Source organism: Chrysochloris asiatica, unplaced genomic scaffold (assembly GCF_000296735.1).
Source record: "Chrysochloris asiatica unplaced genomic scaffold, ChrAsi1.0 scaffold00302, whole genome shotgun sequence".
Lineage (NCBI taxonomy): Eukaryota > Metazoa > Chordata > Mammalia > Afrosoricida > Chrysochloridae > Chrysochloris > Chrysochloris asiatica.
Genome location: NW_006408820.1, coordinates 490905 through 516083, shown reverse-complemented (window position 1 = coordinate 516083; position 25179 = coordinate 490905). Strand labels below are relative to the sequence as shown.

Below are 25179 nucleotides of genomic sequence, written 5' to 3'. Positions count from 1 at the left end.
TTCCAAATGGCAAGCACTATTGGGAAGTCTCTAAAATATATAGCATCTGTACAAACACAAGTACACACCCTCATCTGTACAGACACCTACACAAATATCTGCTGATATGCACACCCACCAGCTACAGATAACAAAGATGTTAGCTATAAATGTGATGTCCACCTGTAATAAACACTCAAACATGTTCATACCCACAAATACATACCCCTGCTTGTGGAGAATACATAGCAGGACTTGGGGTTTGGAGGATTCAGTGGGACAGAGGAATCAATTTCAGCCAGCTAATAAGCTCATGGCATGTCCTAGAGCTATGGCTGTATCTAAATGCCTTCAGGAGTCAAAAGCAAAGATGAGATGTAAAAATGGGAGTACTTGACTACAACCTTGGTAGACATGAAGGACAAACACCCATTCCCATTCAACACACCAACATAGCCACAATCTCCCCACTGGCAAGGCTACTTCCTTATACCATTTGCTGTGCAGAATTTGTCTTCTATGTACAAACATATCAGGCTTGTGTCTAGGCCATCACAGTAGAGCTAGTATCAATAAAGCGAATCACATGAATTGTTTCCCAGTGCATATACAAGTTATGTTTAAACTACCTTTTATATTGTAGTAGTCTAGTAGGTTTGAAATATTGAATTACCACATTGTGACAGAGACATGAAATGAGTACATGCTGTTGGAAAAACAGGGCCATTGGACTTGCTGGATCCAGGGTTGTTTCAGGCCTTCAATTTGTAAAAAAAAAAACACAGTATGTGCAAAGCACAATAAAATGAGGTAAATGGGTAGACTGAGAAGAGGGAGACAGAAAGGGGGAGAGGGTGGTAACAGTTGGGCATAAAAAACACTGGTGGTCAAGCTATTATCATTGTTGGTAAGTTTTTCTCTGGAGACTTCCTTTATAAACTTGAACAAAAGTGCTCTGCATTTTGACTCGATAATGCAAAGGGTAGCTGAACTAATCTTAAAAATTACTTCCAACTCTAGGCATGAACGTTTTTCTTTTTTAAACATTTAATTCGTAAGACTATCAAAAACCCCCACCTTCAAAAGTACATACATGACTTCCGGCAAGATGGTGGGCTAGGTAGATGCACGACACAGAACCTTGACAACAAAGATATGAGAGACAAAAGAAAACAGGCACTGATGAAACTTCTGGACTCTGAACTTCAGGAGAAATATCAGAGGCGATGGAGTGCTTGCTGGGAGAGGACAAGCAGGGATGGTGAGAGAGGGAGACTGCTTAACTGGTGATCGGCTGGCTACATGTGGCTCAACTCACTTGTAAGCAGCTATGGCAGCATAGGGAGGCCTGGCCGAACAGACTCAAGCAGGCGACAGAAAAGCTGCAATTTCTACTTTTTCCCCATGCTCCCCTGGTGACCAGTTCCCACCCTCATTCACCCACAGCACAGACCCTGCTCTCTGGGAGTTCAGAGCCATGTGGTTGGGAGTCATGCCAAGGTGAGGGGGGTCAGCTGTGTCAATTTGGTGAGCTGTTTTGTTGCCTGGATTCAGGTGCTTGGTTCCAGACCTACAAAACCTGCAGAACCACCAGACCACCATTTAGCCAGTTACCTGCCCCCAGCTTCCCTGTGGTCCTAACAGACACTGACACCAGATCCATTAAGGGCCCCATGATCTACTTCTAGATTGAGTGCCCTGAACACAGACCACAGCGAGGCCAATAGGAACTTCATCTAGGGCCTGGAACTCTGCTGTCACATCCCTTCCACAAGTACCTCGTGAGCTCCTTGAGTTGCAGGAGGCCCCTAGAGATTTCTTCCCTTTGGGTCCAACAATTGCATTGTTTGTTTTTACAAATTTGACAAACCTACAAGACTGAAAACAGGGTACTAGAGATACTCATGTATAATGAAGTCAACTACAATGCTCCAGACATAGCAGACAATTTTTAAGTCACACAAAGAAACAAGAGAGAATGGTTAAAACAAACGACCAAGATGGAAGAGCCAGAAGACATTTCTGACATAGAAAAATAATTTAAAAAGAATGATAATTAGGTACTTTCAAAATGATCAATAGAAAGATCAAGGAAAGCAAGGAGAACACAATAAAAATTTAGAAGAATTGAGGAAAACACTACAAGAGCAAACAGACAAAATAGATGCAAAATTTGAAACAATATAAAACCTGCAGTTAGAAATCCAGAAGAATAATAGTAACATCTCGGAAATGGACAATACATTGAATGGGCAAAGGAGTGGATGCAAAGCAATGGAAATCCAAATTTGTGAGCTAGAAGATAAAGCTCTCAAAACTAGTATGCTGACCCCATGGTACTTAACAACAACTAGTATGCTAGAAGAACAATCAGAAAAAAGAATGACAAAAACCCAAAGATCGCCTAATATTTATGTGGGACAACATGAAGAACAACTTATGGGTGACTGCAATTTCCGAACAGAAAAGATAAGCAGAGAGAAAATTGTTGAAGAGTTGTTGGAAGAAAACTCCCCTAAAATCATGAAACAAAAAAGATAAAACATACAAGAAGCTGAATGAACCCTAAACAGGATAGATCCCAAAAGAAAATCACCAAGACACAGCATAATCAAACTTTCAAAATCAAAGATAAGGAAGCAACATGGGAAAAAATGAAGTTACCTAACAAAGGAGAACCAGTAAGACTAAGCTCTGATTTCTCAGCAGAAACCATGTAGGCAAAAAGGCAATGAAATGCCATATACAAAATTCTGAAAGAAAAACATTACCAACAAAGAATCACATAACCAGCAAAGTTGTCCCTCAAATATGATAGTGAAATTAGGACATTTCATGGCAAACATAAATTAAAGGAATTTGTAATGACCAGACCAACTTTACAAATAATGTTAAAGGGTGTTCTTCAGACAGAGAACCAACAGAAGACAACAACCTAATATCAGCAGACAACAACTTGAGATTACATACATGATATCAACACCCAGAAATCAACCCAGATATACAAATACTTAAAACACAACAAACCTACAAGACTGAAAACAGGGTACTAGAGATACTCATGTATAATGAAGTCAACTACAAAGTAAGAGGGAGTAGTGTAGATAAAAGTAAAAAGAGGGAATGGTGTAGATACAGGATTTCCAAATGGCAAGGAAGATTATAAAATAAGCTGTTTTAAGCAAGAAGAAATATAATAAACTACAGGGTAACCTTAAAGAAAGATAGTACACCTGTATATTATGTGGAACAAAGAAGCCAGCAGCAGCATGAAAAACAAGAAAAGTAACAGCAATCAATTCAAACCTATTGATAATTGAATGTAAATAGATTAAATATATCAGTCAAGAGACAATTTAAAAAAATGGAAAAGAAAACTGGATGTTTTAATATGCTAAAAGAGACATATCAAAAAGACACAGACAACTTAAATGCCCATCAACCGAAGAATGTTTAAACAAATTTTGGTACATACACACAATGGAATACTTCAGAACACTGAAGAAAGATATATCTGTGAAACACCTCACAGCATTGTTGAACCTGGAGGACATTATACTGAGTGAAATTTGTCAATCACAAAAGGACAAACATTGTATGAGACCAATGTTGTAAAAAGTTTTAAAAAAATAAGTTTTTCTTGATAAAAGAGTCTATGATAGTTAAGGGGAGGATTATTCATGTTAACAAGGGTGACAGGGTAGACAACATACAAGAGGGAGGTTAGCACAAGAAAGGTGAAGGTAGCAGGAGACACACGGAAGACTACAATAACTAAAGTGAATAGAGGTAAATGCTGTGAACTGTTGGTACATGGAGGGGGCTGCAACCATGTAATAAAGCAGAGTATATGGTTTGTCAAATGTAAAACTGATGATCTGCTCTGTAAACCTTCACTCAATTCACAATAAACAATTTTTTTTTTTTTTAAAGTATATATATAAGAACAAAAAGTTATCTACTGGCTAAAATACTGCCAGGACAAAGAGCAACCACAAACATCTACTCTTCACTAAGCTTGCCTTCTCTGCAACATTTATAGTTCCGATTTTAATAACTTAGGCTGAGTTACAGAAAAATCTATAAACATTTAAGGCAAATGAAATCCTGTCTCCTGTAATGTGGACATAGATTCAACTAGCCCATAGATCCAGTTTGCTCCCCTTTAAAACAATCACCTATTGGTCTCAAGAACTGAAATAAAAATGCATTGTTTTCAATTGGGCGATGCAGCTTTCTGAAACTTGAAATGTTTTAATGCCATTTACATTGCTCCCACTACACCAGTACTCAAGCTATTAAGAGTTTGAAAGTGCAAAGGCTTTACAAAGATCCTGTATTTTATTGTGTTATTCTTTCAAAAGGACTCAGTACAAAGTCAGTGTGAAAAAAAAAAAATCGATATTCAATTTAAAACCAAAAACAATCATTTTAGAAAGACTGACATTCTCCTATGCAAAGAATGGAAAAGGGGAAGAGGGAGAGAGAAAATAAATTCCATAATTGAAACCTTTCTCCACCATGCTGGGCAGGCACATGCCCCGGGTCAGACCAAAACACTCTTAAGTCAACTCCTTCTGGACAGGGAATTTAAGATAGGGTCTGAAGCACAGTACTTTAAAATACTGATGTACAGTGTCAATTACTACATTGCTGCTGGTAGTTGGCTCCAACTCAATGACTATCTTAAGTGTAACAGAAGGAAAAGCTGCCCGGTCCAGAGCCAACTGCATGCTCTTTGGTTGGTTATGTGCTGTGGAGTAGGTTCTGACTCATAGTGACCCTGTACAGGGTTTCTGAGGCTGTAAATCTTTACAGGTGTAGTAAACCTCATCTTTCTCCTGCAGAACCACTGGTAGTTTCAAACTGCTGACCTTAAGATTAGCAGTCCAGCTCGCATCCACTAAATTACAAGAGCTCCTGATCTTTGCTATATTTGAGCTCAATTAACTATATGCAATGGGTGGCACAATTAACTATGTGTAGTTACCTAAAGGCGCATCAGTTAAGCAAGCACCCAGCTGCTTACCAAAAGGAGGGTGATTCAAATTTACCCAGTGACTCCTCAGGAAGAAAGACCTGGTGATATGTTTTCATAAAGATTACAGCTAAGAAAACCCTACGGGGTGGTTTTATTCTGTCATAATGCGTCCAAATCAACTGGATGGCTACCTATAGCAAAGCTCCATTTATGATAGTTCCAGTGGTACAGGGCTCACGGTGCCGCCGCATGGACACATTCTCTAGTCTGAACAAGATCATGGTTATGCAGCCAAAGTCTCACACACATTCACCACCTTTATCCTGTCTTTCAACATATATTTCCTGAGAATGACATCATAAGGAACTTCCAGTTTGAAGGGACTTAAGGTAAAAACTAAGAACAAAAGCACCATGGTTAGATGGCACGTCTTTTTCATGAACAGAAACATGTAGTTAGAAGTCTATCTTGGCTCCATGCCACAGCCTACAATCTCCCTTCTTTCCCAGCACATCTTTGTGAGCTGTGGACTGTTGATTCAAGAATGGTGTTTCCTTTTTTCAGGTACAGGTGTATTACAAATAACCAAAGCCAATTCTGATTTTAAAAATGATAAAAGAAAATATTGTACTGCATCTGAAACACATCAACAGTAGGAGTGTACACACACACAGGACATTTCGACAGTGCCCTCCTATACTCACACAAGGTAACCAATGTCCCTAACTACCTGGCCAAGGTAAGAATACATACTTTCTCAAGGTTTGTTTTGGAAACAAGAAGTAAAGGCAGCCTCCCTGAAAGGTGTCTGCAGGATTCTGGGATGGCTCTGGCTCCAGGTAGAATCATCTGTCCCCCAGGTCCAGGGGAGAGCCTAGTGAAATCAGCTGTATTTTCAGAAACAGATCATGTATGAATCGTTCTCGACCCCTTGGCTCCTTTACTTCTTCTCTAAATTCAACAGCCTATACATTTGCCTTTTCCCATGTCTACCAACTCTGGAAAGTAATTTAAACAGGGTTGAACCAGCCCCTTCATTGTTAGTAAACAGCTGTGATCCGAAAATATAGTGACTGACATCAGTAGCTGCCATTGTGGTAGGCAATGTTTGGTCTCCGTTGGCAGGGTAGCTTGGTACGTAAGCTTTGTAAGATCTTGTTTCTGTGGAAAGTAAGCACCAATCTGTACCAGCCGGTCCTGAGCTCACAGTGATTGTCTTCCCCTGGTTGGTATATGGTGGGGGTGAGGGGTGGATGGGACTGGGAAGTTTGGGGTTCCTGCTAACTGTCACTGATCTCCCTGGTGGGCACTCTGTACTTCTTGTATGGGTAACTGACTTGTACAAAGGACCTGAGGTCACAAACCAAGAGCCAGGTTCCTGTCAGCCCTAAAGACTGAACCTTCCTGGTCAGAGCTTCCAGCCAGATGGGACTGTATGGTGGGGTGTATGTTGGGGAAGGTTGTGTGGAACAAACTTGCTATGGACAAGCATTGAAAAGGGTTGCTGGCTTCAAGTCAGTAGGGTTAAGAAACAGGGCAGGTAGATTTCTCTTGGGAAAGAATAAAATCATTTAGCATGTGTAATCTGATAGTGCACATTTTTGTTGTAATATTTCTCTGAAGAACCTAAGGCAACAAAGACAAGATATAAAGGAAGGCATTTTCTGAACTGCCCATGGCTCTAGAAGGGTGTGATGAAACAGAACATTTGCACACAGACCTAAGTGGACACGTAGTGTCCAGTTTCCTGAAAGAGTGAAGATGTGTGCCCTAGTTGGGGCCAATCGAAGCAACGGGAGGACGTGGCCGTGGAGGAGAGACAGGAACTAGTTGTAAGGCAAGGTTCCCAAGAATGCCCCAGCTCAATTTGGTTTATAGCTGCAGAGAAACTCCAGGGAACAGCTTCTTGAGAAGTCCCGCTGACAAGAGTCAGACATCATTAGTCATTATTTTCAGGGCAGACGTGGCCTGCTTCCTTCCAGATAAAGTGCAGATGGTCATAGAGGACTACTGGTCTATCATCTGCCAGTTTCAGTCAGCAATGGAAAATTAAAAAAAACAAAAACAAAAGACACCCCTCTGGTATACATACATATATATATATATATCTATATATACTCTTTTTTATAAACCCACAAATATAGAACTTTTAAACGGATGTCTCAGACTGTAAGCGAAGGACAAATTTGTGAGACTTGGGGTCTATGAACTCTTCTGAAAGTACGATGAAGGGAATTTTCTTCACATTGACAACGAGGCTGAAATCCAGGCACTTAAGGACAAAAATGACTCCATCCTTTAAGCCATTAGTCACTGCCTCATCACTGACAAGTTTCCACTGGGTAGAGAGCCACCGATCCTTGTCATATTGTAGGGTGGGCCCTGCACTGAGGTAACGTTCCAGGAAGGCCTGAAAACAGAAGAGGGAGATGGTTAAGGAAGTATCCAGATCCAAGGGGAGTCCTGGCTCTCTCTCTTCCGGGGGTGCTACTGATTCTTAAACCGATAACAAATGACTTTCAATCAAAAAAAGACTTTATACCAGAGCCCAGCTTACTATTAAATTCCTACCAAATTCTCACAGTAGAGTCATTAGTGGGGAGGGGAAACTTTGTCAAGTTCCAAATTGGAGGGTGAAGGTACTATTAACCACAGAGGAAAAGAGAAGATAGGAAGGCTGGGATCAATGTTTGCCCGGAAGTCTTCACTAGCCCACCAGCCCACTCCATGGATATGGATGCAACTGTACCTACCCTCAAGTTATACAGGTGCCCATCACTGTAGGTGTACCTCCTCCTCCTAAATGTTCCTCTAAACAAGGGCAGAGGAACACAGAGGAACACTCATTGAAAAGATGCATGAATATACTTGGATGCCCTGAACCAGATGCTCTCCCGTTTCCTGGTTGTGGGACTTTGGACAATGGATATCACCTCTGTGCATCTTGGTTTCCTCAGAGGTAAGTGGAGATAATACTTCTATGAGGATGACATGGGCTAACTCTTATCGTGGATGTATGTCCAGGCTTGGCACATAGTGCAATCAATCTATGTGCATGCTGGTTATTATATGAGAGTGTATATGACAAGCCCAAGGGATGAGCAGCTACATCTACTTGTCGTCTCCCAAGTTCTTGGCTCCAGCAGCACTGAGCTTCTTACAGTTCTCTGCTTTCCCAGTACCTTCACGTATGCTGCTCTTCCTGCCACTTTACCATTAAATCTTTACTCAAACTCCCTGCTTGAGCCTTGCAGACAGATTACCATGCCCTCCTCGAAGTTCTTATTATCACTGGGCATGACTCTAGTGGGACACTTTCCTTTCTGACCATTTACTACTGATTTGCTTGTCTGTCCCTAATACTAGCAGTCTTCACTCTCATCGAGGGCAAAGATGATACTTCTGTTTTTGCATTTTGTGCCTTGCATATAGTAGGTGCTCAATGGTAGCGGTGGTGGTTGAGTGCCTTCAAGTAGATTCCGACTCATAGCAACCTTGTATAGGGTTTCTGGGACTGTAAATCTTTTCAGAAAGCCTTTACAGAGAGCAGAAAGCCTCATCTTTCACTTGTGGAGCAGCTGGTAGATTCAAACTGCTGACCTTGAGGTTAGCAGCCCAACTCATAACCCACTACCCTATGAGGGACGATCTCAATAGTATGTACATTAAATCAATAAATATACTGATTTTGTGTAGAAAGAGTGAGAAAGAACCAATCATTAACACAGACAGAAAAATAGTGGGATCCATCAATCTTGTCTTAGACACAGGCCAAGGAGAGTTTTTAAGCGGTACTCTCTTCTAGTCACACCTCACTGCTACTTCCAGTTACATTATTTTTGACCTGTGGGACATAGTTTCTAATGCAGAAAGGAGAGCTGTGTCTGCTATACAAAACACAGTCCTGTGTACAGTACTGGGTACAATGTTATGAATCAAAATGGACTCAACAGCACTACTGGATACTGTGCTGGGCCACAAAGGTCAGTTTGAACCTCAAGGTCAGCAGTTCAGACTCTCCAGCTGCTCCTCAGAAACCCTACACAAGGTTGCTGTGGGTTAGAAGTGACTCAATGGCACTTAAAATCAGTAAGAAAAAGACCTCAAAATACAGGGAAATGAAATGATCGATAGGTGAATAAACATTCATGGAAATAAAAAAAATGAAGAGTTCCACTACACTAATAATTAAAGAAACTGCCAACACTGTGGTTCAAGCTGACCTTGAAGTCAAGTGCTTATCCTTTGATGCCATACCAGGACTCCCATATATGCAGAATCATGTATATATCTAATTCTGCTGAGTATTTTCTTAGGATGAGTCCTAGAAGTGAGATTTGGCGGAATCAAAGAGTATGGAAATCTTTATGGTTTCTTCTTGAATATTTCTAAGGGGTTGTCACTGATTACAATTAGACAAGCAGTGCACAGTATACTTTACACAACCTTACCTGTATGGTGTTACGCACAAACGTGGTCAACACTTACACACAAACAATGTAATATATGTACTTGTTTACATATTTACTATATGTCCTGGTGTGGTGCTGTGGGTTAATGCCTGGACTACAAAGTTGGTTTGAACCACAAGGTTGATGGTTCAAGCTCACCAGCCACTCCTTGGAAACCTTATACCGTGTCACTAAGGGTCAGAACCAACACAACGGCACTTAACAACAACAAGAAGCTAGTTTAGTCCCTACCAAGGGATTAATGTGCCTTGTGCCACAGATAATAAGATTCTCATAAAATGACCCTTTCAGGTTGATGCTATCATGATTCCCATTTTACACACGAGGAGACACATGCATAGTAACTTGTTCAAATTCACAAACCAATTAAGTGTTAGAGCTAATATTTGCACCTACTTCCTACAGACAGGGGATTCACTAAATCCTTACTTTATTTTGCCTCTTTGATCACATCTCTCTGTTAGCAAAATGGTTGTTGTTCTTTTTATAATATCTCTAAAATCATAATCCAAATGACAATTCAGTAAAACTAATTCTCCAACATTTAACACATCTAATAAAGTGACAGTATTACTTCTATTGAGTCCTTACCAAGTGTCAGGAGTGGTTTAAAGATGTCACTCTTTGAGCTCTCATAAAACAATCAATGAAGGACTTATCAGTATTAACCCCATTTCACAGATTTCACGAGGCACAGAGCCATTATCTATTTACCCACATTTATACAGTTTGTGAAGGAGCCCTGGTACAGTAGTGGATTATGAGCTGGGCTGCTAACTGCAAGGTCAGTAGTTCAATTCTACCAGTCTCTTCATGGGAGAAAGATGAGGGTTTTTTGCTCCCAAAAAGATGTACAGCTTTAGAAACCTTATAGAGGGTCATTATGAGTTTAGTGGTAGCAGAGCCAGGTTGGAGTAAGTCAGTTTGGCACCAGAGCCCACAGTATGCCCTGAACAAGTATTCATACTGTCAAAGGAAATTTGTTCCTTTGTTTGAATCTAGAGGTCCTTGAAAAGTTTGAAAAATTGTACTAAGATCAGTAAGTGAGAATCACAAATTCTTACTAACTGCTGTTTTTAGCTAAGCCTAGTATTTTATCATTCTGGGAAATACTTCAAAATGTGATCTGTGGAGCTCTAGGGCAGGCATGGCCGAGGTGAGCAGAGCCAGCCCGGATGGCGCACCTTCGGGGTCATGCTGTTGGTGATGCAGAAGGCCAGGTGCTGGAGAATGCTCTCCATGCTGTGGTAGTGTTGTTGCCGGGTGGTACGCAGGTACTTCTGCAAAGCCCTGGCCATGGAGGGGAAGATGGCCTGCGCAGCCTCCCTGGAATCCATCACTTCTCCTGGGGCTTTCTGCTGCTCTTCGGCCTGGAGACGCTGGATGTGGATGAAGGCCTCTTCCACTGCAACCACTAGCCTGGGAAGGCAAATGACAACCCAGTAATCAGCACAGTGCCTACTGTAGGGTTCCTGAACTGAAGTCATGAAGGATCTGGAGGGATTCCTGACCAACTCAAGACCCAATCATGGTGGCCCCTTCTCTAACTGGCACTCCAGATGGTGGGGAAGGAAAAAAAGGAGACAAGAAGTTCTAAGGGTTGAATTGTGTCTCCTAAGAGACATGAGGGTGATCTTTCTTTTGTCATGCTGATTAGGCCATAATCAGAGAGGTTGTTTGTGGGTCCCAAATCTAGTCATCTCCAAATGTGCCTTATGTTGCTGTTAAGTGCCATTGAGTCGGTTCTGATCCATAGCAACCCTGTACAGGGATTTTAAGCACTGGCTGTTTGAGCTTGAACCACTGACTTTGCGGTTCAAACTGACTTTGCAGTGCCAGTGCATTAGCCCACAGTGCCACAGGGTGAATAGACCTAGGGAGACAAACAGACACACACAGGGATAAGACCATGTGAGGAGCCATCTACAAACCCAGAAATGTCAAGAAATGCCCAGGGCTACCTAGTGCGGTACCCTAAGTGCTAGACTTCAAGGTCAGTTTGAACCACACGGTTGGTGGTTCAAACTCACCAGTCACTCCTCGGTAATCCTATATAGGGTCGCTATGAGTCGGAACCAACTCCCTGGCACTTAACAACAATAATAAAAACAACAGATTCTGAAAGACTCTTCCAAGAGAGAGAGAGAGAGCAGAGCCTTGTCAATGCCCTGAATTTAGACTTTTCCAAAACTGTGAGACAACAAATTCCTATTCTTTAAAATCATTCAATTGTATTTTTGGTGCAGCAATACTAGGTAACAAAGACAGACAAATAATCCAAAAATAACATGTAGCATGGAGCTAGAAAGCAGCCCTGGAAATGTGGTGAGGAAGTCTCATTTCTCCCACTAATGAACTTGAGTAGCTCACTTCAGCCCTTTTCACTTTTCATCTCTTAAATAAAGCAGTTAGATAAAAAAAAAGAGTTCTCAAGTGACCTCAAACACTGCTAAAAAAAAGGCTCTGCGCCCACCGAGTGATGGCTGGTGGTGCAGAAGCAGCCTTGTAAAGAACCAGAGCTGAAAAATCAAAACCAAGGACAGAGCTGTAGCGTCCTTGATCCAGGGAAAGAGGAAGGGAGAAAGGAGGCACAGCACACATGATGAAGGCCAGCACTGTCCACTTCAATTAATATGCTGAGGTCCTGAAAATCAGCAAGGCCTGGGGACTTGTGAGAACCATGTCTTTCTCCCAACTCCAGACACACTGCATAGTAATATTGGGGTTGGGGCCTGGGGCCTGTGATCTGTATTTCAGAAGTCCTCTGAGTCATACTTAGATAATGTAAAGTTTCACACACAAAGGAGCTGCATATACTCCAAAGGCTCAAACAGGCCACATCTGTAAACCTGACAGCTCATTCAGGGTGTTGGTGTGTCCTGGAGACAGGGGGGCGTACCTGGCTCTCCGCTTTTTGACCCGACGTTCATGTTCTGCTTCTTCGTAATACAACTCGTTGTGGCTTGAGTCCCTGCGGCGAGCTGCTGCGGCAATCATTGCTCGGGACTGACCAGTGGCATTGTTACTGGGGCCTTTAGGGAGGAGAGTGGAGGAAGAACATTTGAATGGCAGAATCTGTCAATATGATCCACCTATCCACGAAGCACACACACAAACCCCAAGAGTAACTTCCAGGAAGCTGAGCTCCTAGGAGCTTGGCTCCTTCTTTACTATGCCCCAAGGCAGGAAGGGAACAAAACCTTCCTGAACCCCAAACTGGATCCGTGGACATGGAAAACAGACTCAGAAGGGGATGGAGAATGCTCGACAACGAAAACACCGGCCAGAAATCACACAGAGTGAGCAGGAGATGTTACTTACCATCTGCTACACAAAGGGCATAAGGGCAGCTGGAACATCACGTTTCAGCAACAAGACAATGAGAGAGAATGAGAGGGGTGGGGAGAACAAGGACAGACAGAGAAAAGAGAATGTGTCAAGGGATGTGAAGATACTGATTACACACAGGAAAACAAGCTATACTGGAGAGTCACATCATGGTAGCCACCGCATGCCAGAAAGTCAGTACTGGAGAACATGCCACAGGACACACATATGAACACACACTCCTGACTCCTAGTCTCCTTCCCTGGAACACTCATCATCTGAGCTTTTCAGGACAAGTTAAGTCTCCTGTGTTCTTCTGCTTTGCCAACTTAAGTGACTTGGTTTTGATAGTGGGAATTTTCAGATGACATGTGAAATTTACCAATCCTTTAGGATTTGCAAGGAGCACACATCTCAAACAGCCAAAAATATACAAGGGTGAGACTATCTCCACCCCAGCTGACACTCTATAAATCATTTGACTTGCTGACAACATGATCCTGTTCTAGGATTTGCAAAGCTCTTGCCCAGACCCAAGGTGCCTGTGAAGAAATGACACCGTGTCCTGTTTCTTGCACGAAACCATCTGATACCCTAAAACATACCTCTGACTTTCTCGCCTGGCCTCCAGCCTCCTGTCACCCTCTCAACTCCAGCTCCTAGCCAAGACTGAGAAATGCTTAGAAAGGATCTCGCCAGGTGCCTATACTATTGAGATCTCTATTCTTCACCGATCGGGGTGGCTTTTCTGAGTCTTTGAGCAATTTATCCAAATTCTAAAAAGCAGTCCTTTCCTAATAGCTTTCAGTAAAATGTTCTGAGCAGGAGGCAATAGTGACATATTGCTGTTGTTTTCAATCATAAACTCCCCAAGTGCAGGAAACTCCTAGATATGCAGACAATTCCTCTGAATGTCTGTTTGCTTGCAATAAAACAGAAATTGTTCTGAAATCAGAATGTATCATGAGGATAAATACTAAGAAAGGAGTAGAACTAAACAGACCACAAAATTTAAGCTAAATAATCATTCAAACTGTGTCTGATGCCCAACATCCACCAAAGAATGATTTTAAGGCACCTACCGTCTACATTGTAGACTTTCAGCCCAGCCATGTGCTTGGCTGCTCGGAATTTGGAGGCTGTGAGGAGGTTGGGGTTGTAGATGGTGAAATCTTTGTAGTAATTTTCTAGGACCACCAACGCTGCTCGCTGGATACTGAGGAAAGAAGGCAAAATTAATGCAAAGCTTTTCCATTGGAAAAGCAGGTTCAACATGAAAAATACTCTTTTTGCGTCAGGTGAAGTCACAAAACACCAAGTATAATGCCATAGGGAAGGTTACTGGGTCTTATCACATCTCTGTCCCCAGGATGAGGATTTGAAGATAAAACCAAGTCCTGTGGCCAAGTGGCTTCTGAGTCTACCCCAGACTATGTCACTGACCACCTCTCATCAAGCTGATAGTTGAGAGAGAAATTACGACTCCCGTCACATTTCTATAGATTACACAAAAGTTTTTTATTTCCCCCCTCAGTTTACAAAAGGACCTTTGGTCATGCTGTGAGTTATGCGCTGGGCTGCTAAGCGAATAGTCAGCAGTTCAAACCCACCAGGAGGAAAAACAAAATAAAATCTCTCTGAGAGAGATGAGGCTGTCTGCTCCTATAAAAATGTAGTTTCAGAAATCCTTAGGGGTAGCTTTATTCTGTCTTATAGGGCTACTATGAGTTGGAGTTGACTCAATGTCAGTGGGCTTGGTTTTACAGTTTTCTTATCTTTTCCCCTCAGGTTACAAAAGAAGAAATTGAGACCTAATGAGGTCAAGAGGCCTAATGATGACCAAAGAGCTAAGTGTCTTAGGTCCCACTCTATGTGTTCTCCCAGACTCCTTTGCCTTCTGGTATAGGAAATCCTGGATTTTAGGTCAGAAATGAATCAGAACAATTACAACCACACAGAGAAGGGTTCACTTCACAAAAGCAGAATGCAAACATTAAAAACACCAAAACCAAACCCAGTGCCATGCAGTCCCTTCTGACTCATGGTAAACCCATGTGTTACAAAGCACTGTTGTACCAGGTTTGCTTGGCTATACCTTTACAGAAGCAGACTTCCTTCCACAGTGTGGCTAGGTAGGTTTCCAATGCCAACTCTCTGGATAGTAGCACAAGGCACACTGTTTGCACCGCCCAGAAAGGGGCCTGATGCAGACATTATGCATTAGTTGACGTTGACTCCCGTTCTTCATCCCACCTGCGCCCCACTGGCCAGTCTGGCACCCTCTTTCCAGACCTCACTGAGCTCCCTGAAGTTTCAGCTGAGGCTGCTTTCTCTTTCAGTCCACACTCCTGCTCTTTGGACTCAGGTCTCCTGCCTCAATGTCCTATGATCTCCAACCCATGTCCCACCTGGACCCTCAGAGATCAGCGGGGGAGTTTGAATGTAGGATGCATTCTTGTTTTCCTTACCTAGTGTTGCTGTAACAGAAATACAAGTGGGTAGCTTTAACAGGCAGAAACTTATTTCTCCTAGTTCAGGGTGCTGGCTCTAAGAAAGACTTTCTCTGTTTGTTTAGGAGGAAGCATCTACTCCTGGGTACTCTTCATGTGGCCTGGCATCTCTAGGTTCCATCTCTGCTCTGCTTGCTTGCTTAATCTTTCTTATAATCTCAAAAGAGATTAATTTAAAACACAGTCTACACCAATCTTATTAACATAACAAAAACAACACAATCCAAAATGGGATTATAGCATAACTTTAGAGATTAGGATTTGCAACACATATATTTGGGGGACACAATTCAATCCCTAACAATTCCAAAGGCTGACATGCTTGTAAACTGACATTTTAGCTTCTATACTGATGCTAACTTCCTTCATGTGCAGGCTCTCTGTACTTGTCAGCCTTGGGTGACTTTGTGTGTTCTGGATGCAGATGCTCCTCAATGGAAAAGGATCACTCCCCACGCCACACACTGGAGAAGCAGAGGCAGGGATGGGAAGAGCAAGGAGCTGCTTTTCTGGAGAACACAGAGGAGTATGAAGCCAAGATGTTCAACATGGAGAACATACAGCTCCTCCATCCCCCTGCCCTCTTCAGCTGGGCATTCCCCCAGCTCTGTCCTCAGACACCCTGCCCACTGCTCAAATGTGGGGCTGGCTGCCTTCCAGGTTGTTGTTGTTAAGTGTCGTCAAGTCGGTTCTGACTCACGGCAACCCTGGAAAGGGTTTCTGAGGAGTGGCTGGTGAGTTTGAACTGCTGACCTTTCAGTTCAAACCAAGCTTGTGGTTGAGTGCTTATCCTAGAGTGCCACATCAGGGCTCCGCCTTCAAAGCAAGACGACTTCAAAGGTGAGTCTTGGGAAGTTTCCCAGGCTGGGGTGACAGCTGGGTCTGAATAGGATTGCTGAGAAGGCAGATGGGCCCACATGTCCTTCTGCAGTCCTGGGGGAGGACCTGGGACAATAGGAAAAGGGTAGGAAAGTAGGTACTGAGAAGGTAGTTAGGCCTCAGAAATGAGTATGGGAGGCAAAAGAACACACCCTTGGTCTTAAATACAAGGCACTTGCCACTTCAAAGAGGGATGGGCAGTGAGAACAAGGGTGTGTTCATGTATCAGCTCTCTTGGCCACCACAGTCATTTAAAGCAGGTATTATCATCACTCCCACTTTGCATACAGGAAACTGCAGCTCAGAAACTAATGAACCATACAACTGCACTCATCTAACCCACAGCAGGGCTGGATTTACAAACGCCCACTAGTGCTCTCTCCACCTAAGTATGTGCATATTGACACCTCAGGTGGGGGGTGGGAGGCGGCAACCTCCACTGTGATTGTTCATTTTTTCCTTTCCTAGTTCTTGGTTATGTAGAAGAGTTTATACAGATAATTTGCAAAGCTGAGGTCCAAGATGGGGCTGGTCTTTAATTCATGGATGACCATACCAGGAATCAGAGCATCTTGGGGAGCTTAGGTGGTGGTGGTGGTTGTGTGCCATGGAGTCGGTTCTGACTCATAGTGACCCTGTACAGGGTTTCCAAGGCTATACATTTTGACGGGAGGAGAACGCCTTGCAGTTCGCAGCCGGATTCGTAGCCACTACGCAACCAGTGCTTTTTTGGGGAGCTTTACCCCACAGAAAAACAGTGCATTGTCTAAACTTTCAGCTGGGGACACTAGCAACTTGATTTCCCCTTTGGGCTCTATGCCTAGCAATCACCACCGAGTCTAAAAATCATTGTCCATTCACCTGCTGACAAAAGAGTTCTTATTTCTCAGGTATACCAACAATGCCTCAACCAATGAGCAGCATGCAGTTGGTGCCAAGTATCAACCCTGATATGCCTATTCATAGGTTAACACTGGTTAACACTGTCAGGTGAAATCTGGCAAGACCAACCTTGAAGACTGGAAGTACACAATTCCTAACAGCAAATCTAGATTTTGCAAGTCCTTGTGGCACTGGGGGATAAACACTAGACAGCTAACTGCAAGGTCAAGGGTTCAAACCCACCAGCTGCTCCTTGGAAACTCTATACAGGGTCGCTATAAGTCCGACTTCACGGCACATAATCACCACCACCACCACCACCACCACCACCAAACGTCTGTCAGTTTGTCGTACTATGGTGGCTTGTGTGTTGCTGTGATGCTGGAAGCTATGCCACTGGTATTTTAAATACCAGCAGGGTCACCCAAGGTGGACAGATTTCAGTAGAGCTTCCACACTGAGATAGACTTGGAAAAAGGTGAGGTGGACCGCTTCTGAATGGTTAGCCACTGAATGGTTAACCTTAGGAATAGTGGCAGAACATTGTGAGAAACAGTGCTGGATGATGAGCCCCTTAGGTTGGAAGCACTCAAAATGGGACTGGGGAAGAGCTGCCTCCTCAAAGTACAGTTCACCATAATGATGCGAAGTGAGCAAATTTTGGGGACCTTCATTTGCTGATTGGGCACAACTCAAAATAAGAAAAACCGCTTCAAACATCCATTAATAATCGGAACATGCAATGTATGAAGCAAGAATCTAGGAAAATTGTAAGTTGTCAAAAATGAAATGGACTGCATAAAGATCAATATTACATAGCAGTAAAATTTTACTGAAGATAATTAAAAAATGATTCCAGCAAGAACATCAACAGGTAGTAGCAGAAATTCAAGCCAGATGAAGAAGAGGATTTCACTGCTGTCAGATGGATCTTGACTGAAAGCAGAGAATACCAAAAAGACGTTTTCTTGTGCTTTAGTGTCTATTCAAAGGCATTCAACCGTGTGGACCATAACAAACTATGGACAAACATTGTAAAGAGTGGGTATTCCAGAATATTTAATTGTGCCCATAATGAACCCGTACACAGGCCAAGAGGCAGTTGTTAGAACAGAAGAGGGTACTGACTGGCTTAAAATCAGGAGAGGTGTGCGCTAGGGTTGTAACCTTTCAATCAGTATGAGGAGCAAATAATCCGAGAAACTGGATTATATGAAGAGGAATTTGGCACCAGGATTGCAGGAAAGTCTTTAACAACCTGCAATATGCAGACCAGAACTTGCTTGCTGAAAGCAAAGAGGACTTAAAATACTTACTGGGAAGATCAAAGACTAAGCCTTTAGTATGAATTGCCCCTCAGTATAAACAACACAAAAATCCTCACAAATAAATAACATCATGATAAATGGAGAAAACATCAAAGTTGTCAAAAGCCTCAATTTGCTCTGATCCACAATCAACACTCACAGAAGCAGCATTCAAAAAATCAAGGGACATACTGCATTAGGCAAATCTGTTGCAAAAGACCTCTGTAAAGTGTTCAAGAGTAAGGATGTCAGCTTGAGGATTAAGGTGCACCCAACATAAGCCATGGTATTTTCAGTTGCCCCATATGCCTATGAAAGTTGGACAATGAAGAAGGAAGACCGTAGAAGAATTCATGCATTTGAGTTACGAGTTACGGTGTTGGAGAAGAATATTGAAGGTACCTTGGACTGCCAGAAGAACAAACAAATCTGTCTTCAAAAAAATACAGCCAGCATGCTCTTTAAAAGTGAGGATGTCTCTTGTACTTCGGACCAGTTCCTAGAGAAGGATATCATGCTTGGAAAGCAAAGTGTCAGTGAAAAAGACGAAGACCCTCCCCAGTGAGACAGACTGGCACAGTGGTAGCAGCAAAGGACTCAAGCTTAATAATGATTGTGAAAATGGCAGAGAACCATGCAGTGTTTCATTCTGCTGTACAAAGGATTTATATGAGTGGCAACCAACTCAACTGCACTGAAAAACAGTAACAGCCACTCACTGACTCAACCACTCACTCATCATTCTCACGTTTAAGCTTCTACACCTGCCAAGCACTGGGGATATGGAGATAAGAAGGAAGTAGTTTCTCCTTATTTCAGTCATAACGTGGAACATAAGCCTGTGACCACATGCTCTTAGAAAGACGCGCCTAGCTTCTGGAGAAGGAATTGAGGTGACAGTGTTATGTAGGAGCTACTTCTAGTTAACAGGTAATCTGTGTGTTCTTACAGGCTCTAGTACCTCACCAGGTGGACCCCACTTAGCACCATATCCCCAATTGCCTTTTCCCCTCTGTCTGTGGCATACTCTAAAGCAGGTCAAGTGAGGCTTCATATTCTATTCCATCCAGGAATTCCACACCACCCTCTCCATGGGAACACATCACAAACATATTCTTTTGCACACCATACTGTCCCCTACCCCATACTCCAAGAGCTTACAGATCCTCTTAACTTTTGGAATACACACACAATGAGTCTCAGTTTATACACACAGGCATATTGGGGTTCGAACTACTTCATCCCTTTGTTATAGGATCTAGCCTCATGTACTCATGAGGCTAACCTCCAAATCTGTTATCCTGAGGAAAATTTTAAACCTGAACTGAAATTCTTCTCTGAAGTCATCTTCAAACTAAACAACAGTTTAATGGAAATCGTAAAGAAGGTTCGCCTGGAGCACTGCACTCTTTTAAGGAATTACCCATATCAGATCAAGCTGACAGGTGTTAACTGTAAAGCACAGATGAATAATTGATGGGGCAGAGTCTATGTCAATGGGGAAGTAATATAGGCAAGCAAGCAGGGATGGGGACATTGTGAAGAATGCGACCCATGCCACTGAACCTTACACGTAGAAATTGTTGAACAGGTGTGTGATATGCTGTGTTTATTTTCACCAAAAATATTACAGCAACAAAAGATCTCATCCCACACTGGAATACTCTCTGCCCTCCAAAGTCATGGCCCTGAGTGGACTCGGACTCAGATCATAGTGACCTTAACAGGGCAGAGTAGAACTGCCCCATAGGGTTTCCAAGGCTGGAATTTTTATGGAAGCTAACTTACTCCAGCAGAGCAGCAGGTGCGTTTAAACTGCTCTCCTTTCGATTAACAGCCAAGCGCATCAACCAGCGCTCCACCAGGGCTCATTCTGACATGGTACCATTCAGCCAACATCTCTAGGGCCCTGGATTCCAGCAGAAAATTATTTCTCTGATCAAAAGCCAAAAGTAAACAGGCAAATTTCAGAGGATACCCTCTGGTCTTGTCTTCAAAGCAAAACCATCTTTGCTTGTTGGGTTTTGATGTTCTACTCAGACAGACCACAAAGAGGATCTCAGGAAATCATACTAGCTTAGTAGGGATTGGGGAGATAGGAGGCAGAACTGCTAGATAGGAGCTTCACACTTCAACCTCTCCAGCTTGCAACCAGACAAAGCGCCCCCTGCTGCATGGAGGAAGAGCTACTGCCCACACCTGGCTTCAACAGGGCTTCTCCTTCTGAGGGTGTAGCCCACACATCCCCTCACACTCCACTGAGAGAAGGTCGCCAAACTGGGCAAGTACCCCGAGTTTAAAGTTCTAAGTCTACAACCTACCTCACAGTCCAGCTCAGACCAATGTTCTGGCAAGCATTCAAGGACAGAGTGGGTAACATCAGACAGGAGTTGTGGGTATTACTCAAGTGAGTCTCCCAGAGCTTAAGAATCTTAGCTCAGAAAAACTCAACACAGGAAGAAGTTCAGATGTCCTTCTCTTCCTCCGGCACTCTCATTTCAACAGTGGAATCAAATGACTCAGAACCCGAAATGGTTCTGGCCCGCCTCCCAGGCAGACAAGTTAACACCGGAGCTGAAGGGTTCTTGGGTGAAGTTTATAAAGACCTCTAAGAGTTGTTCACACCTTTGCCTTGAGAAAATGACATGCTTAACCCTTCACGTATCTCGCAATATCAGGGAATGAGAGTTTCGACATAAGTGAAAATAAAATACCACGTAATAAAGTGCCCACATGGAAAAAAAAAAAGTGGTTGGAATATTTTGGATTTAAACCTTTCACGCTTTTCTTTACCTTTTTAAAGAGAGCAAATGGGTGATGAAGGGTGAATTCTACACTTTTGAATATCCAAGTTTTTCAATGAATAAAATGCAGTTAAGACACTGGGTGTACACTGCGGCACAGGTTTGCATATTCAAGTCTGACTTTTGTGTTTTTCTATATTCCCCCCTTACTGTTGGCTATCAGAGTCACTACTAGTTGATGCCAACATACCTCTCCTTCTGTTCTCATATACTCGTAACTTGGTTATAAATCAGGAAAATGGGCTTATTGAGGGGCCCAAATGAGGAACTGTGCTCTAACTGATACTGGCTTAGTAGGGGAGTCTGACATCTATTTCATTTTGAAATCTAAGGCCATTTTTATCTCTTCAGGTTCCTGATACATGCTATGTATTCAGTTTGTTGAACAACCAACTTTAGGATGAAAATAATACATTACACATATATCATTCAGAGTCTTTGTGTGGCGCTGTAGGATAAGCACTGGACTGAAAGGTCAGTTTGAACCACAAAGTCAGCAGTTCAAACTCACCAGCTGCTCCTTGGAAACTGTAAACAGGATCACTATGAGTTGAAATCAACTCACCAGCACTTAGCAACAGCAGCCATTTATCATTCGGAAGAAAGATGCGGTTTTCTGCTCCTAAAAAGATTTAGTCTCAGAAACCCTATAGTCACCCTATGAGATGGAATTAATTTCACAGCACATGACAACCACCACCACCATCAGTGTATCAGTGATAGAGTCCCTTGTTGTTGTTGTTATGTGCCGTGGAGTCGGTTCCAACTCATAGCGACCCTGTACAGGGTTTCTGAGGCTGTAAATGTTTACGGGAGCAGCAAGCCTCATCTTTCTCCCGCAGAACAGCTGGTAGTTTCGAACTGCCGACCTTGTGGTTCACAGCCTGATTCGTAACCAATACGCTACCAGAGCTCCTTGAGTCCCTAAGTGGTAAAATGGTTTAGTCATGTGACTACTAACTGAAAGGTTGGCTGTTTGAACACACCCAAAGGAATCTCGAAAGAAAGGTTTTCCAGTATGCTTCCAAAACGTCCCAGGCTTGAAAACCCTTTGAAGTTGCTCTACTCTGTACACATGGATGGGGGGAGGGGGAGCAGGAGTCATAATTGATACAACAGCAATTCTTCCTTTCTACATTCCTTCCTCTCCCCCTTGCCCCCTTTTTTAAAATAGCTTTTATCATGAACTGAGTGAAGTTTTGAAGGTTTACAGGGAAGACCATCAGTTTTACATTCAACAAATCATTGCAATGATTATAACACCCCCCACTCATGCACCATCAGCTAACAGTATTTACTTGTATTACCATTTTCTTTTGAGGTCCACAAACCGCATTGAAAATGTGTATTCGTTAAATGGTCAAAGGGCACATTTTGCAAGTCGGCCTCCTGCCTGCAGGGACACTGCCTTCTTCAGTCCTCTGCTGCTCTGTCTGTCTACACCATTGCCTCTGCCACCATCTCTGTGGTCACTGCCTTTCTGGTTAGGATCCCTTGTTTCTCTCATGTTCTTCCCTCTAGATGGTTCTAGGGTCCTCTGTTCTTGAAATGACTTGTTAACTGCTCCCCCTTTTTACATAACTGCTCCCCCTCTTCCACATTTACAGTTGTGACAATCGGCATTAGACCTGATAACAATTACTCACAATTGAATCATAAAGTCCTATCCCCATCATCATCAAACCCATTTGGACAAGAGGAAAACTATTTAGTGGGGATTCTACCAAACTCCCTCATTCAGACACTAAGCATCCTCCTGAAAGCTTTGTAAGCTAGACACTGTCTTTATAGCCCACTCCCCCAATTTTGATAGCTGAAATCTAAGTTGCCCATCCCCCTCCCTTCCTTTTTAAAGATGGTATTGACTGGTGAGGATAATAATCCAGCATCTACTGGGCAGTGCTGAGCACATGGGCACTGCATCCTTCATAGCCCACAATACAGAGTTCAGGGAGCCCTTTTCCCTTAGTCTGGGCGTGCGAGGCTCAGAAGTTTGTAATTTTCTAGCTCCCAAAGATGGCATCACATAAAACCAAAGACTTTCCTTTAGGAAAAAGCCTTTCCCAACTCTCCGGTCCCACTGACTCCAGACTCCCAGCATCAGCAGCCACCACCTGTGACCACTGTAGCCTTTCAGGTGAGGCAGTGGGCTGGCCTCGCCTCTTCCACAAGCATATCTGTGTGAGCTCCTCATGAAGAGGGACTCGACCTTTGGTTTCCCCACGGGGACACAGTATGTGTTAGCTTGCCTTGTTCATTCATGGACCAGTCCTGAGTGTGTGTTTTATAAAAAGCATGCAACTCCAGAGGCAAAAGGGGCCTCAAAGATGAGTAAAAGTAAACACTTCAGCTGGGCCTAATCTCTAGGCCAGATGATTTCTGGGGAAGGAGGGAGTGAAGAAATTCCAAGTAGGTGAGAAACTTGCCACCTCTTTTCCAGTTGCTGTTGAGTGACTATAATTCCTGACAATTCCATGCGTGTCATAGCAAAACTGTACAGAACTCCATATGGTTTTCAACTGCAGAGCTTTTGAAAGGAGATCACCAGGATTTCTTCCTAGGTGCCTCTAAGTGAAGTCGAACCACCAACCTTTCAGTTAGCAGCTGACTCCAGTAGCTGTTTGCACCAACCAGGGACTCCATTACCTCTGACACCACTGTCATGCCCAGAGACAGAAAACATCATCTAACTAAAGCATCCTTATGTAGACACCCTGTATTACAGGGTGGAGCCTGAGGTATAGGCTGTGAGCACGGCCTATGGAAAACCCCCGGCAAGGAGCACTCTTCCAAGGTGGAGAACCATGAGCTCAATATCACTTTCTAATTTCCAGTGGAGTCTCCAGGTGGTATAAACAGTTTGAGTCTGACTCTAACCTAAAGGTTGGTGATTTGAACCTCCCCAGTGGTCCACTGGAAGAAAGGCCTCGTAATGTGTTTCCATGACAACTACACACAGGAACCCCTAGGGAGCAGTTTTCTGTATCACACGGGGTTATGAGTCAGAATCAACTGGATGGCAAAGGGTCTATGGAATGCACTTTCTTCTATTGTTGTCTAGAGAAAAACCCTCTCACAGACTAAATATTTTTGAAAAACAGCAAATGGAGATATCAGGACTCTTCAAAATTTCTTGGAAAAATGCCATTATCTTTCAATCCCACGTTTCCATGAACTTTCTAAAGCTCCCTCATATAAATAGCTAGAACAGAAACTGACTTAGATTTACATATTAAAACACAAATACAGGAACCCCAAATCTAAACATAAAAAGACAACTACAAAGTGGATCATTGAATACCCAGGATCAGAAGCAGCTGATGTTGTCACTAAAGGGAAATGGCAAGGCAGAGACTGGAGGGATGCAGCTATACGCCAAGGACACGAAGGATTGTTGAGAACCACCCGGAAGCTAGGAAGAGCCTTCAGTGGGAACAAGGCCCTATTAACACCTTGATGTTAGGCTTCTAGTCTCCAGGGTTGTGATAACACACTTAAGTTGTTTTAAACCATCCAGTTTGCAGTATTTTGTTACAACCACCCTTAGGAAACTAATAACACATATTCAGGAAAGAAGAATGGAGGTACATAAAGGGCAAGGCTGCCCTAAATTCAAGGGTCACTGAGGCCCTAAACAAAAGATGCAAAAAGGTGAGAAGTAAAGAGAGAGGACAAGGCGGAGGGCGCGGGCTGGGAGTGTGTGGGCCTGAGAGGGCAAGCTGACTGTGAGGAGCCAGGACATCAATATTAAATGCTGCCCAGGTAACTCAGAGACTAGTGTTTAAGGAATATCTGCTCAGGTGACTACAGATTGGGGTCCAAACCCGCATCTTTGAGGACCCCAAATGAAACGGATTCAACTTTTTGTGGAAGTCCCTGACCTGTGAGAGTTTTATTTGACAGCTACTTCTCAAGAATCCACAAAAGCTAAGTCTTCCCTGTTCTCTGGACTTGGAGATCAACTGGGCATTTGTCGTAGTTTGTGTGAGGCCAGAGAAGCAAATATAATTACCCCCTGTGAACACCACCACCCGCCTC

At 43.1% G+C, this 25179-nt stretch overlaps 1 protein-coding gene across 2 annotated transcripts in view; it reads right to left on the bottom strand.

Moving 5' to 3' along the window:
• Positions 1-6663: 6663 nt before the first annotated feature.
• Positions 6664-25179, bottom strand: part of VANGL1 (VANGL planar cell polarity protein 1) — a 46812-nt gene continuing 28296 nt past the window's right edge. The window contains exons 4-7 of one of the 2 annotated variants that reach the window (XM_006874794.1): positions 13842-13975; positions 12332-12464; positions 10617-10851; positions 6664-7370 (exon numbers count right to left, since the gene is read on the bottom strand). In XM_006874794.1, coding sequence (XP_006874856.1) covers positions 7110-7370; positions 10617-10851; positions 12332-12464; positions 13842-13975 — 763 coding nt within the window. In that variant the 3' untranslated portion in view covers positions 6664-7109. The remainder of the gene's footprint in view (positions 7371-10616; positions 10852-12331; positions 12465-13841; positions 13976-25179) is intronic. The other variant, XM_006874795.1, reaches the window with a different exon arrangement.